This window comes from Peromyscus leucopus, chromosome 8b (genome assembly GCF_004664715.2).
Source record: "Peromyscus leucopus breed LL Stock chromosome 8b, UCI_PerLeu_2.1, whole genome shotgun sequence".
Taxonomy (NCBI): Eukaryota; Metazoa; Chordata; class Mammalia; order Rodentia; family Cricetidae; genus Peromyscus; species Peromyscus leucopus.
The window spans coordinates 7,677,390-7,695,888 of NC_051086.1; the positions used below are offsets into that span (position 1 = coordinate 7,677,390).

General features: G+C 53.0%; 3 protein-coding genes across 4 annotated transcripts in view; 2 read left to right on the top strand and 1 right to left on the bottom strand.

Moving 5' to 3' along the window:
• Positions 1 to 1,501: 1,501 nt before the first annotated feature.
• Positions 1,502 to 3,660, top strand: Arhgdig (Rho GDP dissociation inhibitor gamma). The gene is made up of 6 exons (XM_028893324.1): positions 1,502 to 1,775; positions 2,468 to 2,647; positions 2,740 to 2,823; positions 3,019 to 3,095; positions 3,172 to 3,235; positions 3,309 to 3,660. The coding sequence occupies exons 1-6, from the start codon at positions 1,703 to 1,705 to the stop codon at positions 3,506 to 3,508; spliced, it is 678 nt and encodes a 225-aa protein (XP_028749157.1). The 5' UTR covers positions 1,502 to 1,702; the 3' UTR covers positions 3,509 to 3,660.
• Pdia2 (protein disulfide isomerase family A member 2) lies at positions 3,629 to 6,936 on the top strand. The gene is made up of 11 exons (XM_028893325.2): positions 3,629 to 4,015; positions 4,647 to 4,853; positions 4,962 to 5,095; positions 5,178 to 5,315; positions 5,383 to 5,499; positions 5,628 to 5,753; positions 5,824 to 6,021; positions 6,111 to 6,231; positions 6,318 to 6,499; positions 6,608 to 6,715; positions 6,809 to 6,936. Exons 1-11 carry the CDS (start codon positions 3,643 to 3,645, stop codon positions 6,851 to 6,853), a joined length of 1,749 nt encoding a protein of 582 aa, XP_028749158.1. The 5' UTR covers positions 3,629 to 3,642; the 3' UTR covers positions 6,854 to 6,936.
• Positions 6,937 to 7,149: 213 nt separating this feature from the next.
• The window catches only part of Axin1 (axin 1), a 58,722-nt gene continuing 47,372 nt past the window's right edge, over positions 7,150 to 18,499 (bottom strand). The window contains exons 6-11 of one of the 2 annotated variants that reach the window (XM_028893317.2): positions 13,591 to 14,108; positions 13,083 to 13,253; positions 12,111 to 12,356; positions 10,113 to 10,220; positions 8,634 to 8,801; positions 7,150 to 8,004 (exon numbers count right to left, since the gene is read on the bottom strand). In XM_028893317.2, the coding sequence (XP_028749150.1) occupies positions 7,878 to 8,004; positions 8,634 to 8,801; positions 10,113 to 10,220; positions 12,111 to 12,356; positions 13,083 to 13,253; positions 13,591 to 14,108 (1,338 nt within the window). In that variant the 3' untranslated portion in view covers positions 7,150 to 7,877. The remainder of the gene's footprint in view (positions 8,005 to 8,633; positions 8,802 to 10,112; positions 10,221 to 12,110; positions 12,357 to 13,082; positions 13,254 to 13,590; positions 14,109 to 18,499) is intronic. The other variant, XM_028893319.1, reaches the window with a different exon arrangement.

Below are 18,499 nucleotides of genomic sequence, written 5' to 3' on the forward strand. Positions count from 1 at the left end.
CTGGTGGCTACCTACCTCAGGGCTTGGTCTTGGAGATGGGACATGTCACCAAAGCTCTGGAAAAGGATAGGTTTTCATCAGGGTGGAGACAGTAAGAAAGGATGAAGCCTAGAAGGGATGGAGGACTCCAGCAGAGGAGCCTGTGGCCAGGTGGACCAGGTTGGGAATAGTGGTATAGGGTCTTGGTCGCCACTACTCCATCCATGGGCCCTTAAGGAGGGCAAGGGCCAGCAGAGTCAGGGATGTGGGGTCAAGGTTGTAGTCTGGCTGGCCCAAGAGTATCTTTTCAAACATGTGGCACCATGTATGGCCTGTGTGGAGCCATAGGATGGTATGATATAGCCCTCACTGACAGGGTTACTGACCGTTTATAAAAGGCATGACTGGGTCGTTTCTTCTTTCCTGAGGATAGGGTACCCTCTTTCTCTTCCCCACCCAAGGAATGCTGGGAGCCAAAGGAGGGAGAACTGGCCTTACTGAGACCAGGAACCTTCAACATGTCATTTGAGTTGATTCCAATAAATCAGGGGGGTGGAGGGGTGTCCTGGCTAGATATGTTACATCACCCGTAGATCCCAACCTTCTCCTGCCCCCTACTTCACCAAAGGCCATCCGCCCTCCCTGGATGAGTAGGCATCTATGGAGGTTTCAGGCTGCAGGCAGCTGAAGCTATCCCCAGCTAAGGACAAGTAATTTTCGTACCTAACACTACACACTTCCTGCAGGGCAGGGGTGGGTCTCCCTGGCTTCCTGGGCCTCCTTGCAGGGTCTTGCTTTGGAAAGGTAATGAATGGGTCAGTGTGGCCACTAGCCCAATGCCTCAGCCTTAACAGTCACCTGCTACTCAGAAAAGCAAATGTGGATATGATCCCTGGTTATTCCCGGAAAAGAAAGACACTGTGCTGCACCGACTTCCTGACTCAGATCCAGGCCTTTGGTCCTGCTGTCCTCAGCTGAAGGCCGGGCTCACCTGCCACCTGCCTTGGCTAACCAACATCCCCTCCCATCCCTAGGTCTCCTTTGGATGTCAAGATTAAGACATCTCTCAGAGCCCACTTTCTGTTTCTTCAGTATCTTTTCTTTGCCCAGTCATAGGAACCTGCAAAATTGTCTGGGTCTCAGGTCCCCCAGACACATTCCCCCAACCCCACATTCAGTCTGCACCAGTAAGCTTAAAGGGATCCTTGAGTCTGTACGGCCCAGACTGCACTTCAGTGTGTGGGTGCCCAGAACCAACAGGGTGTGGCCCAGCTGGAGGCTGATAGGCCCCAGGAGTCCCCTTTGCCCAGACAAGAAGGAGGGAGCAGGTGGAGGGTTGCGGGGCTCCAGGTGTGCCCTGCGCCGCCTGCTGATAATGGGAGTCCAGGGACGTGGGGGTGTCGCACCTGTTCCACTTGGCGTCTCTGGCCAGCACGCCCCGCCTAGGAGATCCCGGGGGACCCGACTCCCCGTGGGGGTGGGGCGGCGCTGGGTCCCTGGCGACGCGTCCCGGCGCGGGGCGCGGCAGGGACGACGGGGTTCCGGCGCGGTGCGGACGACACGCGCGTCTCTGCGGGCTGCGCGGGGTCCGCGGAGCGGCTGGGGGCGCGCGGCGCGGGCGCGGCGCTGGGCGCGGGGGGCGCTCCCGGCCGGGATGAGCTCACCGCAGTCGCGCCGGGGCTGAGCCGAGCGGGCGGCGGCTCCGCGGCGGGCCGCGGCTACCATGCTGGGCCTGGACGCGTGCGAGCTGGGGGCGCAGCTGCTGGAGCTGCTCCGGCTGGCGCTGTGCGCCCGAGGTGAGTGGCCCGGCCGGGAGGCGGCCACGTGCGCCGGGGGGCAGCAAGGGAGCGGCGCGGTTGGGGGTCAGTCCCCGCGGCAACTTTGGGGGCTCGTGGGGACCTCGTGGCGTGGATTCTGGCCGGGCGTGGGACTTCAGTCCACGCAGACCCTTCTGGGGAAGGGAAGCCAGGAGGAAAGGAGTGTGTCCAGCCTGAAGGCTGCGGCCTCTCCCGTAGGTGGGGCTGGGGCTCCTTCCGGTGAGAGGCAATCCTAAGGTTGGAGGGCAGTGAGCAGCATCTCAGTGAGACCTCTGGCTAAGACACCCAAAGGGGCTATGGAGACCCCTAGTTCAGGGCACCACCGGAGGGGCCTAGGACATGATGGGAAGAGCACAGAGCTGGGGAGCCCCTGGAGTACCCCAGGGCCACTACTCTTTAAGCAGTGGCCTGTAAGCTGACCAGAAACAAATTGGTCTCCCTAGGGTCTCTTAGAAATCTCTCTTAGTCACTAGAGCCCCTCCTGAAGAGACCAAGCCTAGGGACTTCTAGGGACTTAGGGGCCACTGCGTGTCCGTGACAGCTCCTCTGCTTTCTTTAGCTCCACTGGGCAGTGGGAGGCACAACTGGTTGAGAGTGTGGGTCCCAGCTCAGCACTTGAATGCCAGGGTCAGCAGGTGGCAGGTGCTTACACACCTTCCCCGACTCCCCAGTCCTCCTGGCTGACAAGGAGGGGGAGCCGATCCCATCAGAAGAAGTGCTGGACGAAACTGTACCAGAGTACCAGGCCCCTGGGAAGAAGAGCATGCTGGCAATCTGGCAGCTGGACCCTGAGGACATGAGCCTGGTCAAGTACAAGCAGGCACTGCTGGGGCCCCTGCCACTCATTACGGGTATGGCCTGGGGCCTGGATGTGGAGGGCTGCAAGCAGGGGGAGGGGAAGATGGGGTCAGCAGGGCACCCTGTGGATGCTGTTTCTCCTCAGACCCCAGCCTGCCCAACGTGCAGGTGACTAGGCTGACATTGCTGTCGGATCAGGCTCCAAGGCCTATCATCATGGACCTCACAGGTAACCAACCCCCTCTGCAGAGCGCAGCCCTCCTTTGGATGAGGACAATCCTAGGACCCCGTGCCGAAGCCTAGTTCCTTGGGTGTATTGACACAGACTTCACGGGCACCACCAGTCCCTGCAGAGATCTTCCTGGGGCAGGCAGGGTCTTGTGCATCCTGGAAATTTAGAGTGCACCTGTCCTTTCTCTAACAGGAGACCTGGCTGCACTGAAAAACCAGGTGTTTGTCCTGAAGGAGGGCATTGAATACAAGGTGAAGATCACCTTCAAGGTGAGGGCAGCTGCAGGAGGGAGCCAGCCATGTCCCAGCCTTCCAGAGAAGGCCCTTAACATTCTCCTTCCCCCAGGTCAACAAGGAGATTGTCAGTGGCCTCAGATGTCTGCATCACACCTATCGTCGGGGACTACGTGGTGAGATGGAGGGCAGCCTGGGGCTGGGAAGGGAGGGCGGAGGGGTGGTTCCTGATGACCTTCCTTCCCACAGTGGACAAGGCCATCTTCATGGTGGGCAGCTATGGTCCCAGGGCCCAGGAGTATGAATTTGTGACGACAGTGGAGGAAGCACCAAGGGGCGCATTGGCACGTGGCCTCTACGTGGTCAGGTCCCTCTTCACCGATGATGACAGGCTTGACCACCTGTCCTGGGAGTGGTGCCTCCATGTCTGCCAGGACTGGAAGGACTGAACCTACTTGGGGCCTGTGTTCCCAGTTTCTGTCAGTTGCAGAAGGACCTGCAAGCATTCCCCAGACCCCCCCAGTTGGTGACCTGATGTCCCCCCACTCTGCTGTGTCCTGCCTCCCTGCCTGGTGCCCATTAAATGTTACCCTGTCTCGCTGCCCTGTGTTGCCTCTTTCTGCCTATCTCCGCCCCCGAGGGGCCTTTCAGGCTTTATCTTCCCCGAGACCCAGCCAGGTGCCACGTGGCTGTTGCTGCTTGGTCCCCGATCCCTTTATCTACTCCAGCCTCCAGGGCCCAGCACGCCATGGAGGATCTGCTGCTGCCAGTGTTGCTGCTCCTGCTGGGTTTCTCAGGTCCATGGGGACAAGGACAGGAGCCCGAGGGTCCCTCAGAGGCACTCCCCGAGGAGTCCCCTGGGGAAGAAGTCCCCAAGGAGGATGGGATCTTGGTCCTGAGCCACCACAACCTGAGCCTGGCACTCCAGGAGCATCGAGCCCTGATGGTGGAGTTCTGTGAGTGCCTGGACCAGCAGTTTGGGGACCATGGTGCTAGCCTGCGGGTTGCGGCGTCTACCTCCTAGACCTGGCCTTCTTGTGGGCACCCTGTGTCCCTGAGAGGGTGCCTGGACAGGAGGCCCTGATGTGGAGCTGGGCTTGGTGGTGGTCTAGTCTGAGTGGGCAGGAGTGGTATGGCTGGAAGGACATGTGGATGCCCATAACCCCCCTGCTGTCAACATGGCCACATGCTGATGTTACCACCTTTGGGGCCGCTGTTCCAAACAGCTGGTCACTGGTTCTTCTGTGAAGGCAGTGTCCAGGTTGGGTGGCCTATGCAGCGTCCTATCACATATGTGTCTGCAATTCCTTACAACCCTTTACGAATGTCCAAGCCATTCTTAGCTGGTAGGCTTCAGAAAGCAGCTCTGTGTGGCCCTGGAGTGAGGAAGCAGGATTCTTTCCAAACTCTCTCAAACCTCACTGACTCTGGGCTCTAAGGGTTGTCTGGGGTCTGGCACCCAGGTGTGGTTGTGATCAACGCCTAGGGTGGTCCTGAAGGAGGGTGTGAACAGAACGTGCTTCCTGTTGGACCTGGGCTGCAGCTGGGGTTGTTGAGGACTGGTGCACTCACAGCCTCATCCCCCAGATGCTCCCTGGTGTGGTCACTGCAAGGCACTAGCTCCTGAGTACAGCAAGGCGGCTGCCCTGCTGGCAGCTGAGTCAGCTGCGGTCACCTTGGCCAAGGTGGATGGGCCTGCGGAACCAGAGCTGACCAAGGAGTTTGGCGTGGTAGGGTACCCTACGCTCAAGTTCTTCCAGAATGGGAACCGCACAGACCCTGAAGAATACGTAGGTATGAGGTGGGTAGGGCTGGGGGTGGGCAAGGGCACAGGTGTGGAGTGGGTGTGGCCTAGGGATGGGGCAGGAGTCCAGTCCATTTGAAATAGAGACATCTCTGCAGGGCCCAAGAAGGCTGAGGACATTGCTGAGTGGCTGAGACGGCGAGTGGGGTCCAGTGCCACACGTCTGGAAGATGAGGAAGGTGTCCAGGCACTGATAGCCAAACAGGATGTGGTGGCCATTGGTTTCTTTCAGGTAAACTGGGGGATTGGGGGGTAGACAGGCTGTGGGAACAGTACTGGTGGCACCCATCATTCTCAGGGGGCTGGGTCTGTAGGACCTACAGGCAGAGGATGTGGCCACCTTCCTGGCCTTAGCGAAGGATGCCCTGGACATAACCTTTGGCGTCACTGACCAGCCACAGCTCTTTCAGAAGTTTGGCCTCACCAAGGATACTGTGGTCCTTTTCAAGAAGGTAGGTTGGGGTTAAGGACAGGGTTGGGGTCAGGGCCATAGCTCCTACTAACTTTGCTGGTGTCCAGTTTGATGAGGGTCGGGCCGACTTCCCGGTAGACAAGGACACTGGCCTGGACCTAGGGGACCTGTCCCGCTTCCTCATCACACATAGCATGCACCTGGTCACAGAGTTCAACATGCAGGCAAGTAAAGCTACAGGTCACAGTGAGGTAGGGTGGAGGGACCCTCAGAAGTGGGAGGCTTGGGGACCTTGGGCTGGGGGCCCTCGAACAGAGGCCCAGTGGAAGTCATGGGTTTCCTATCCCTCCAGACATCACCTAAGATCTTTGCAGCCAAGATCCTCAACCACCTGCTGCTGTTTGTGAACCAGACACTAGCTCAGCACAGGGAGCTGCTGACAGACTTCAGGGAGGCAGCTCCCCCATTCCGGGGGCAGGTACTGGGGGGGCCCAGGGGGAGGAGTGGTAGGGCTAAGGGAGACCCCAACTTGGTATGACTTTTGGTAGGTGTTGTTCGTGATGGTGGATGTGGCCGCTGACAACGGCCATGTGCTGAATTATTTTGGGCTCAAGGCTGAGGAAGCCCCAACCCTGCGCCTGATCAATATTGAGACCACCAAGAAGTATGCACCTACAGATGTGGTGCCCATCACTGCAGCTTCTGTGGCTGCCTTCTGCCAGGCAGTCCTCCATGGGGAAGTCAAGGTCTGTAGTTCTTAGAGGGAGGAAGGAGCAGCAGTCCTAGGACCCTGGCCCTACACAGGACCCCAGTGGAGGACTGCTTGCTTCTCCAGCCCTACCTCCTGAGCCAGGAGATACCCCCTGACTGGGATCAGCGACCAGTCAAGACTCTCGTGGGCAAGAATTTTGAACAGGTGGCTTTTGATGAAACCAAGAATGTGTTTGTCAAGTTCTGTGAGTGCTGAAGAGGGGAAGGTGGCAGGCTGCTGGTGGTGGGTGGTGGTGGGATGTCAGCGAGCCAAGCCTGACTCCTCCCTCAGATGCCCCATGGTGCAGCCACTGCAAGGAGATGGCTCCAGCCTGGGAGGCACTGGCAGAGAAGTACAGGGATCGTGAGGACATTGTCATCGCCGAGTTGGATGCTACAGCTAATGAGCTGGAGGCCTTCTCTGTGCATGGCTATCCCACCCTCAAGTTCTTCCCTGCGGGGCCAGACCGGAAGGTGAAGCAGTGGATGGGGTAGGGAGTGTACTACTGCTCCAAAGCTGGCTCGGCTAGTATCCGGCTGTGGCTGGGGAGCATGCCCTCAGGTCCTTCTCTTTCTCCTCAGGTGATAGAATACAAAAGCACCAGGGACCTAGAGACATTCTCCAAGTTCCTGGACAGTGGAGGTGACCTGCCTGAGGAGCCCAAGGAGCCTACAGTCTCCATCCCCGTGGTACTCCATTCAGGATACTAGCCTCTCAGTACGTTCTCTCCCAGCAGAGTGGGCTGAGGCAGGTCTGAGCTGGGCTTCTGTGATCCTTTCTAGGAAATAAAAGCCAATTCCACCGTGGGGTCCAAGGAGGAGCTGTAGCCATTTGGACACTGCATTCCAGGGAGTGGTGTCCTCAGTTGCTGGAGGGAGACATGTGCTATGAATAAAAATGTTTTCCCAGACTTTGTGTGGTTCATGAGCAGGGCTGGCTGCTGGTCTGCCTAGCTTAGCCCCTGGTACTTGCTTCTAACTCAGCACCTTATGGGGCCTGACCTTTTTCTTGTGCTCCTGACTTTGGGGCTTGCCTGGGCAAGAATGGGCAACACATACAGAGGCCAGCCTGCCTCCTTCACTGCTTGGCTGGAGGGCAGCAGATAGTATATCACACACCCAAGGCAGGTTCAAAAACTGTTTTATTTCATTATTATCCAAGTACCTTTGAAAAGATAATTGTACAAGTCATCGCATGAAAAATGGGCTCAGGGTACCCCCTGCTAGCCCTGGCCTGAGAAATATACATATTTACATGGACACTTAGAAGGGACCAGACCCCCCACCACCCTGCTGAACCAAGCTGGTGGCTGGAGACAGGCAAAGGGGCCTGAGGTACTCAGCCGCCAGATTCACACAGTGGCAGGCAAGAGACAGCTATGTTGAAGGCACTCGGTGTGACATGTACAATATACAGAGGCCCCCACAGGATCCCCTGCTCCTGGGCCTGAGCCCAACCAGGTGCAGTAGATAGGTCCCAGAGGGAGAAGAGGACACTGGGATACAAGCCCAGGTAAAGGTATCCCTGGGTCAGTCTGCATTCAAAAGCAAGAGCTGCTGAGGGTCATGAGATGGCTCCTGGTATTGCTTCAGGGAGTAAGGTGGGGGTAGGTGGGGCTTTCCTTTTGAAAAGCAAAACAGAGAAACCCATGGAACCACTCAGTAGGAACCCCCCTCCTTTCCCAGACACAGAGGGACAGAGGTATGGCAGACACCTGAGCCCTCCCCCCCACAAGAGCTTGTGACACAATCCTGTGCTGTTGCCCACATCAGGCTCCCAAGGACAAGGCTGCCCACTGGCTGATGCCTGTGCACCTTAGTGATGGTGCACTCTGAGTGTGCTGCCCAGTGCTCAGTCCACCTTTTCCACCTTGCCGATGATCTTCTCTTCAAAGACAGGCAAGACTGCCTCATCCTCCCGCACTTCTTCAAATACCACACCACAGTCAAACTCGTCACTCACTTTCTTAAAGTAGTATCTAGGGAGAGAAAATTGTAGAGACAGTAAGAAAAGCCACCTCCAGGAGAAGAATGCCTGTCCTGGAACCCCTGGAAGTCCTACTACCCTGCAGGGCAGGCTTGCCCCAGCCAGGATCCTGGCTGGTGCCTGCTGGGCAGTAGCCATCCTTGGGGTAGAGCTGGGAGCACTCAAAGGCTGAGTTAATATTGATAGCATGTTGAGAATCGCTACAAAGCCCCTGGGAGCTCTAACCCTGGCTTCTGGTAGGTGTGGAGGTTGCTGATCAGCTTCTGATTCAGGAAGAGCAGGGGTTTGGGGGCCCCAGCTCTGCCATCCACATGGGCTGACACCAGTAGGGTTAACAGGCTCTCTTGTCACTCAGGTATCCGTAATCTCCTATTGAAGTTTTTGAGTTGGTTGACATGAAGGGAGACAGAGGTCTCAGCCTAGAACAGAGGGCCAGTCCAGCTTTGGGTCCTGATGCCACCCAATCCTGATGTACCCCAAATAGAGTAGTAAGCAGCATCATGGCTGAGAGAAGTGGGGTGAAGGGGAAGATAAAAGACAAGTGGACAGAAAACTTTCCTTCTACACTGAACCAATAGCATGCTGGGCAAGTCCGCTCGAGGGCTGCGGCTTCTCTCTCACCTGTAGCTCCCCTTCTTGGTTAGCAGCTCCTTGAACTGGCCCAGGGTGACAGCACGGCCCCTCACCAGGGTCCGGTAGGGGATGGGTTCCCCACAGAAGTAGTAGGCCACAACGATGCTGTCACACGGTGGTGCGCTCCCGCCACCTGCTTTCCTCTGTGATTTTGTCCTGGGACAGAAACAGAGTGGTAATTAGTGGGCTCGGGCCAAGGTCACACAGAGCACCTCATAGGTACCATCTACCAACAGAGGACAAGACATCCCAGGGTCAGTTCTTCACTCAGCAATGTGGTATTCAAAGGCCCTGCCACCCACCTACCAGAAATCTGGGTACCAGTACTGTGTGAACCACTCACTAGGAAATAAGCTACAGGTCTAGCTCTAAGAGAAGCACTTTCCTCCAGATCATGCAAAGTGGGCACAGACACCCACAATGACCAGGCTAGGCCCTCGGCTCACAAAGTCCAATCTCCAAGGTTGTAAGGGGGGGTGGTCTCTAGATCCTGACAAGTCCCAACCTCTCTAAACTTCCATAAGTCTCGAGGATGGACCAGTCAGAGCTGCATGATCTGGAAAGGAAGTGTCCCTAGGACCAGGCCGGCCACAATCTCCAAAGCAAACAGGAGGCCTGAGCTGTTTCTTGCCCAGGTCCGCAGGGTGCTGTGTAGCTGCTCTGAGTCTGCTCCTGTGTTCCTGTACCTTTCAATCACCCCAGAAGCTTCAATAGCTGGCCTCACCCATGGCCACATGGGTGCTTTTCCTTGGTCGAGTAAGATACATGGGCCATTCTGGCTGTGTGATTTGTCCAGGTTCTTGGACCTTCTTCTAGCAATGGGCTTTCAAAGCTCTCTGGGGGTTGAATCTACGGAGACCTACTTCTCCAGAATAACTGGAAGGCCATCTGCAGAGGCCCCAGACTCAGGATACTCTCTCTTATGACCTGGGTATAATGGAGCTTGGACTGGGTCAGCAGCAAGGTCCAAGGGGGATCCTCATCTTTCTGTCTTGAGTAAAAGCACAGGAAGGGCAGGTTAGAAATGTCCCTGACCTACATGTGGTTGTGGCAGGGGGAGGTGCAGAGCCTAAGTTCTGGCTGTAGTCACACCAACCAGATCCTACTATAAAGTTGGCTCAAGCTCCCGCTGCTATTTCAAGAAGACTAAGACTGTGGACCTGACCCTGTGTAGAATGGTGGTAGACCCACCAGTCCCCAGACCGAGCTTAGCAGCTCAGGAGAGTCAAGACAAAATGAAAGGCAAGCTGTAGTGCGTGTAGGACCACACTCAGACCTAGTGCTCATGCCACTACACTGAACAGGCATGATCTCTATTGGGAGACAGCAGGGAGAAGCTCCAGCAGGCCTTCCTCCAGCCCGACGCTTCCTGGCTCAGTGACAAAGCCTATCAAACAGGTGCTCCACTTTGGGATTTGGCCTGAGCTGGGATGGGCAGAACCAGGAGGACCCACAGGGCGCACGTACTCTGTCTCGGAGAGTTCCAAGTCCGACACGGCTGGTACCACACTCAGCACCGGAGCACATGCTGGCCTGACACAGGTGCGTCCCCGCTGCATGACTGCCTGCACATACCTAGGGAACAACCCGCATCAAAGAGGATGGGGCTCAGCCAGTGTTGTGCACAGTGTGCACAGACAGGGTGAGCAGCAGGAACCAGCTGCAGTAACTCCCACTCACAGATCATCAGAGGCCCTGCCCTGAGTGTCTAGACACGGTGTCAATGCCAGTCTGGTCTGTTCTCTGGAGTACACTCTGGAGAACTGTGCTCTTCACCCCCTGCTCAGATGTCTGCTCCAGGCTAGAGGTTCTTGGAGAGGGCCTGCCAGGACATCTCCCAGGGATGTGGCTCTTTCTACACAGATTCATCATGAACTTCCGGAAGATGATGCGGATATCAGACATGGACAGTAGCAGTGGTTCTGGCATACTGTACCTTGGGGGGCTGTTGTTGCCATGACTGAGGCATGTTCTAGGATCTCCCCAAAGCAGAGCCTTTCCAAGCAAATCCTCTACCTGGGTATGCCACTATGGGTCCCCGATAGTAACTTTATTCTGGTCTACCTTAACAGAGCCTGCCAAAGCCTGAGGCTTTCACCCCATACAGCTACATTTGTTCAAAAAGTTCCAGAAATAGCCTCAATACATTCAATTTCCTCACACATGAAGACTTGAGACACCAGCTAAGACCTGATATGTGTATGTGTGTGTAGTGATGGTGTTCTCATCAAACAGAAACCAGAGGGGTTTAGCTGATGCTACTGGCCAGGAGAAAACCACAGCTGTTGCCATCATGTGGGGCTTGCCAGGTAATGGTAGGATGAATAGATGCAACCTCTGTGTCACAAGAGAATCCTAACTCACAAAGTACCCTGCTCTACAAGAAAATCTTGCCTCCTAGGAACACTGTGCTTCTGAGAGCACCCTGCCTAGCCCAGTGAGGGCATCAGTCCTGGTAGATCCCAAATGACATCCTGCTCCACTTCCTCAGAGCCTTACCAGATACGTGCAGTATTTCAGCTCCAGGAGGAACACTTCCTACACAGAACAGGCAGCACAAGCACATAACACAGCTTACAGCAGGTGGCAAAGGGGTTCTTTCTGTTCAAGGTAGCTGTAACTTCTTTTGGAACCAAAGGTAGTATAGGCTCAGAGCCTGGTACTGGTCTGAGGAGACTTTCAGGGACCAGGAACATGTCTAAGCTTCCAGGGCAACTAATGCCTGATCCTGTTAGAGACCGTAAGTGCAGAGTCTGCCAGTCATGAGTTGTAGCATCCCAGGGAGAGAGGACCCTCAGAAGTGAGGTCAAACGCCAGAATCTACACAACCCAAACTGAATAAAGGAGCTGATAGTTTCAAAGGGCAATAGTGGCCTTTGTGTGACCATGGTTCCAGGGACTGGGTAAGAAACAGATCCTAAGCCCTCATGGAGACTATTACCCATCTGGGAATTCCAATAAGCCAGAATGTCCAGGCAACTGATTCAAAGCAAAATTAAAAGGGTCAGAGAAGGCATGTTCTGGCTCCAAGAATACTGCTACCCAAAGAAAAATCTCTTGAGTTTGGGCAGAACATACTCCCCAAAGGGATAGAATAGGCTTGCTGAACTGTGGTGGTGAAGGGACTGATGATGATGTTCTTGAGATTGAGGAAGACAGGAGAGAGGTTGGAATCATGGTCCCTCCAGACAAGTCCTATAACTGCCTGTGCTTTGGAGTTGTCTATTATCTCCCTGTGGCCGTGCTTTGTCGGCTGTCACCAGAGACGGTCGGGATATCCACCACTTTGCTGGGCATGCCCAAAAGCTGTTAGCCATCAGAACATTCACCTCATAGCCCTCTGTCCTGCAGCAGGGCTACCTCTGTGGTTCTCAGTGGAAAAACAGCCCAGAATGGCTGTCTTCCCACAAGGGCCTTCTTCAGGCCTTAGAGCCATGTAAGGTCACCTATACCACAGGAGCCTACCTCTGCTTGGAGGGCAACTTGTTGGCTCTCTTCTCCTCTTCCTCTAAACGCCTGCGGGCTTCTTCCAGCTGGGTCAGGGGGTTAGGGGCTGGATTGGGTGGCATTGTGGGATCTTGGATGAAAAGATGAGAAGGCTGGACAGAGTTCCGGAGCTGAGCACTGACCCAGGGGTGCACGGCCCCAGGACGCTCAATGGACAAGGGCCTGGAGCTCTCATGGGCCTGCTGCTTCCTCATCCCAGAAGACCTTGTAGAACAAAGACAAGTGACTCCATGAGCAGTGGAAGCAACCAAGTGTGAACACACCCAACTACAGGAGTCATGTGGGCCTCTCTGCTCCCACACACATACACCCTTCCCTTGAAGATTGTTCTTTTTGTGTGTGATTTGAGGTTGAACCAGGGATTTGCTCATGCTGTGCTGTCACTGAGCTGCATTCTAGACCTTCCTTACATTTTGAAAATTTTATTACATTATATTTATTTTGTGTGAGAATATATATATATACATGTACCAGAGTCTGTGTAAGGGTTCTCTCCTGCTACCATGTGTGTCCCAGAGTATCTTGGGGCAGGGAGTGAGCAGGCAGCACATTAGGGTCATCTGGGACTGAGGAAACGGACCTGCCTCAGTCCTAGACTCCCCTACTTTGCTCAGAAATAGGTCATACAGAGGACCACAGGGATGGCACCTGCCCCCTGTGGAGCCAGGAATGTGTACAAACACACTGCAATATGAGACAAGATGGATGATAGATATCCAGGGAGGTCACGTTGAGGCTGAGTAGCCCGGAATCCTTAGGATTGAAAAGTAGGCATAAAAAGACAGAAGGCTCTCCCACAGCTGCCATTTATGTAAGTTCATAGGTGACAGGGACTTAGAGTCATCTGACCCTGAAGCTAAAAGCAAGGGTGCTGGCGACAAGAAGACAGGTGGCCAGCTGCTCTGGGCCAGGCCTCTGCAGTGCACTTACCCGTGGCCTGTCTTCCGGTGTCTGCTGATCTCCTTCTCACCCTCAATGATCCACTGCATGATCTTCTGGTTCTTCTCTGCATCCTCTGTGGTATTGGGAACCTCAGCACTGGCATTCTTCCCAGATTCAGCCTTCTTGGTGTTTCTTTTGGAGGGTGCACTAGCTTTACCACTGTGAGATCAAGACATGAGGTCACTCTGGCCCTCCTAGCTGTTTCCTAACCCTCAAGCCCAACAGGAGACCTGTAACCCATCGTGAAGGCAGTGGGCTCTGTGAAGGTCAGCTGTCTGGAGTTTGTTTTAATATGGTGGGGAAGTCATGCTGACCAGAGCCCAAGATAAACCCACAGCCCCTCCTCACCCAGTCATAGCAATGCTTGGAGCCTGTCTGGCCCCTGCCGCTGGTGTCATATGACTTTTATTGGGGAGAACCAGGTCATCATAGGGCCATAGCCCCTCTGGCCTATGACTTTGAAACAAGGACACATTGGAGGGCTGGGTCAACTCACCCAAAGGCCACGTCCCCAGCACTGGGGGTGGTGCCTGTGCTCTCTGAATAGCTGCGAGGCTTGGCATGACCATGTGTTTCTGGGCCCCAAGAGAAGCTGCTCTGGACCCTGCGGGCAGCTTCAGCCTCCATTTGCTCCTTGGGTCTAGCTGAATTATGGTGAACATGGTGGTGGACGTGCCTATGGTGGTGCAGGCCAGCTGTATCCAGCTTCAACCCCAACTTAGGAACGTGCTTCCCATGCCCGGAGGCTACACCCCCTAGTACTGCAGTCTTGGGTACATGCCCACTGTCAGGAGAGCGGTGGCCTGGACCAGGTGACTGGCAGCCAGGTGTCCTCATGACCCTTTGCACATGCTCATCCAGGATGCTTTCAGGATTCTCCTCATGAGCATCCCGCAGTCCGGAGCAGCCCATATCCACATAGCGGGGTGGGAAATGGTGCCAGGCTGGGACAGAAGGCAGCTTGTGACTTGCCATGGGGCCAGAAGGCAGCTCACCATCCTCCCCTTCTTCTTCCTGTGGAGAAACAGCAGCACTGTCAGAACAAGAATGAGGACAGACCTGGAGGGGAGGCACAGTGCTGACAGTCAAGCCCAGCACTTTTCTGACTGCTGCAGTGTAGCCATGTCAAGGAGAGGTGTTGACTCCTGGATACTCTGTGCTTGAATCTCAAAAGGTCCTGGGAACCTGAACAGATTCCATCACACCTGTTCTTATCAGGCAGAGCAAAAACAGGCTGAGGGGATGAAGGGTCTGGTGTCAGTTGCAGCCACCGAGAAGGCTCTGCATGGATCTAGTTTTATGTCTCTCAATGAAGGTTTTTGTGCCCCCCCCCCCCCGTTTTTCAAAACAGGGTTTCTTTGGGCAGCCTTGGCTATCCTGGAACTCACTATGTAGATCAGGCTGGACTCAACTCATAGAGATCCATTTGCCTCTGCCTGGGATCTCTGCTGGAATAAAAGGCATGCACTACTGCTGTCCGCCATGTTCTCTCAGTTAATATTCTCCCTTTTGAGTTTCTTAAAATTACATTATTCATTCATTCATTCGTTCATTTGTCTTGTGTGGTGCACTAGTAGAGGTCAGAGTTGTGGAAGTCAGTTCTTTCCTTCTACACTATGAGTCTGAAGGACAGAACTCAGGTCCTCAGCCTTGGCAGCAAGTGCCTTTAACCACTCAGTCATCTCACTGGCCCTGCTTCAGGTTTTGATGCCATATTCCCTAAGGTGAAAGAAGGAAGGGAAATTTATAAAACCATGGGACTACCTTGGACCAAGACCTAGCTTTTCTTACTTTCTTTTGGTTTTCTGAGACAGGGTTTCTGTTTAGCCTTGGCTGTCCTGGAACTTGCTTTGTACACCTCGCTGTCCTTGAACTCACAGAGACTCGCCTGCCTCTACCTCCTGAGTGCTGGGATTAAAGGCGTGCACTGTCACACAAGGCCGACCCAGCTTGTCTCACCAGTTCCTCATATGTAACAATTAAACTGTAGGATTTGTGGTGAGCCTCTGTTTCTACCCTTCCCCCTGCTAGCTGGGGTTACAGGCCTATGTAGACACCCAGCTTGTTCCAAGGGTACTGGGATCTGAACTCCAGTCTTCATGAGTCTGCCCATTATTCCAGACCTTCTCAGGACTTCTATTTCCTTGGTTTTGCAATTAAAAATATTTTTTTTAAAAAATGGGTGATTAATCCTGTACAAAAAGGAGTAAAATCTACAGTAAATGTATCGATGCATACAAGCCACAAAATTCTATGTCTGTAGTTGCATGGCCATCCACCCAACAGGAGACAGCTCAGGACAGGCTGGTGAGAGCACAAATAAAGCTAGTGCGTACATGGCAGCCCATCTGAGCTAGAGGCCCTCTAGCCACCGATTATTATCTGAGCTGATATAAGAGAATCACTCAGGGTTTTTCATTTAGTGTTCTCTGTTAAGTCAAAAAAGTAATATCACTGTTCTCAGCCTTGGCACTGACCTAGTCTCTCTTCTTGAGAGCTGGAGTATTAGCTCCAGGGACACTCTTTATACCTGTTGCCCTCCTTGCTACTATGGACCGAGCCTTCCTATCTGGCCACAGCTGGCACTCCACAGAGCTGAGGGAGCTGTAAGGCTCAGACATCAGGATATCACTAACCCCTGCCTTGAACTGGTGTTAGCTCCTTTGGGAATGGACCAGGAGCTGCTGTTCAGGTGAACTGGGACAGGATGTGCATGCCAGCCTTGGGACAAGTGAGTTTCTTAATGTGTTGGGAAATATTATTTTAAAGTGTGTTACTTTTGTTTATGTTGTATTTGTTTAACTCTGTGAAGCTGTGTTACTTTGCCTGTTTAAAACATCTGATGGTCTAATAAAGAGCTGAACAGCCAATGGCGAGGCAGGAGAAAGGATAGGTGGGGCTGGCAGGCAGAGAGAAATAATACAAGGAGAAATCTGGGAAGGAGTAGCCAGAGAAGAAGGAGGACATCAGAGGCCAGCCAAGCAGTTACATAGCAAGCCACGGAGTAAGAAATAATGAAAGGTATACAGAAACAGAGAAAGGTAAAAGCCAAAAGGCAAAAGCTAGATGGGATATTTTAAGTAAAGCTAGCTAGCAACAAGGCAAGGTAAGGCCAGACATTTATAATTAAGAATAAGTCTCCGTGTGTGATTTACTTGGTAGCTGGGTGGCGGAACTCCCCAAAAGAGCAAAAACAAACAACTTTGAGGAGCCCATTTTTCAGGCATTTGTGATATCCATAGGGACACCCTCAAGAGAGGCAGTAACTGTGAAACATTCTGCTACACAGATGAAGATGGTGATTTAGATCATCACAGGCTAAAAAATCAGGACTTAGCACCTGAGAAAAGCTCCGTGTTTCATGTCAATATGGCTCCACATTTTTCTTAGATAAATACTATCAGAATGCTAAAGCTGTGTGGCCCAGAAGATGGTTGGCTTCAGTCTGCATAGTTTCACTGCCCACCAGATGCTTGACTAAACAACATGGGGTGCCCTATGCAACAAGGTGCTACTCTAGGTCACAGTAGGCCCATAGTGTGATGTCTCACTATAGTCCACCAGCGTTGCATGGTGGGTAATGCCACAATGCTGGCCATCACGCAATGGCTAGCTGGTGGATGGCCATTCCAATACAGGAAAGGCTGCCTCCCAGTCTAATGAACATCTCTCCAGCTACCAAAAGGGACAGGAGAGAATGCTGGTCTCAAGTGACAAAACAATTTGAGAGAGAGAGAGAGAGACAGACAGACAGACAGACAGAATGTGTGTGTGTGTGTGCGCGCGCACGTGCGCGCACGCGCACGCATAAGAGACCATTCATCTTAAAATATTTTTACACAAACTCCTTGGAAAGTTCCACTATCTTTTTTTGGTTTTTGTTTTGCTTTTGTTTTTTATTTTTTTTGAAACAAGGTTTCTCTGTGTATTTCTGGCTGTCCTAAAACTCTCTCTGAACTCACAGATATCACCCTGCCTCTGCTTCCTGAGTGCTGGGGTTAAAGGCATGTGCCACCACTGCCCAGCTTTTTTTTTTTTTTTTTTTTTTTAAAGACTTATTTATCTTTAGCCGGGTGGTGGTGGTGCACAACTTTAGTCCCAGAAGAGGCAGGCAGATCTCTGTGAGTCTGAGGCCAGCCTGGTCTACAGAATGAATTCCAGGACATCCAGGGCTACAGAGAAACCGTGTCTTAAAAAACAAACAGGCCGGGCGGTGGTGGCGCACACCTTTAATTCCAGCACTTGGGAGGCAGAGGCAGGTGGATCTCTGTGAGTTTGAGGCTAGCCTGGGCTAAAGAGTGAGTTCCAGGACAGGCTCCAAAGCTACACAGAAAAACCCTGTCCTGAAAAACCAAAAAAAAAAAAGAAAGAAAGAAGGGAGGGAGGAGGGGGAGAGAGAGAGAGAGAGAGAGAAAGAAAGAAAGAAAGAAAAGCAAACAGACAAGAAAAGATTTATTTATCTTTACTTTAATGTAAGAGTAGTTTGCCTGTATGTATGTGTACCATGTGAATACCTGGTACCTGCAGAAGTCAGAAGAGAATGTCAGATGACTGTGAGTCACCATGTGGATTCTGAGAACCAAACCTAGTTCTCTACAAGAACAAGAAATACTCTTAACTGCTGAGTCATCTCTCCAGCCCCTATTTGTTTTTAATCTCAGCCTCCAGTCTGTAAAGATTACAGCTGGTACCACCATGAGCCCCGTGTCTAGAGTGGTATGTGGGCCCTGCTGCTAAGGATGGAGCCCTCAGACAATGCTCACAGTTCACCTAGGGAGCCTAAGAGGGAAAGGCTGGGCCTGGACTGGGGCTTTGAGTTTTAAGAGGGCTGGGTTCTTCCACATGTCAAATAAATAAAAACATCAGGTAAGCAACAGAGAAATAACTCCACAGAGGAACATTATACTTTTGAACTTTTAAGTATGAAAACTTATATAAATAAAAATGTGTGATCTTAGCCAGACAGTGGCGCACACTGTAAGCCAGCACCTGGGAGGCTGAAATAAGAGTATTGCTGCAAGAGACCATCCTGAGCTGCATAGTGAATACCAGGTCAGCCAAGCTACAGCAAGACCCTGTCATAGAAAGGAAAGAGGACGGGAGGGAGGGCGGGCTTGAATTTGCCAGTGTTAAATTGTTATCATAAAACACTGCAGAATGAAGGGCACATGTATGAGGGCCATGGCTACATAAAGAAAGCCTTTCTATAGCAGCACAGAAAAAAATGTACAAAAACAGTGGTTTCTCAGCCAGGTGGTGGTGGTGGTGGTGGTGGTGGTGGTGCAGCATACCTTTAATCCCAGCACCTGGGAGGCAGAGGCAGGTGGATCTCTGAGTTTGAAGCCATCCTGGTCTACAGAGTGACTTGTTCTAGGACAGCCAGAACTACAAAAAGAAACCCTGTC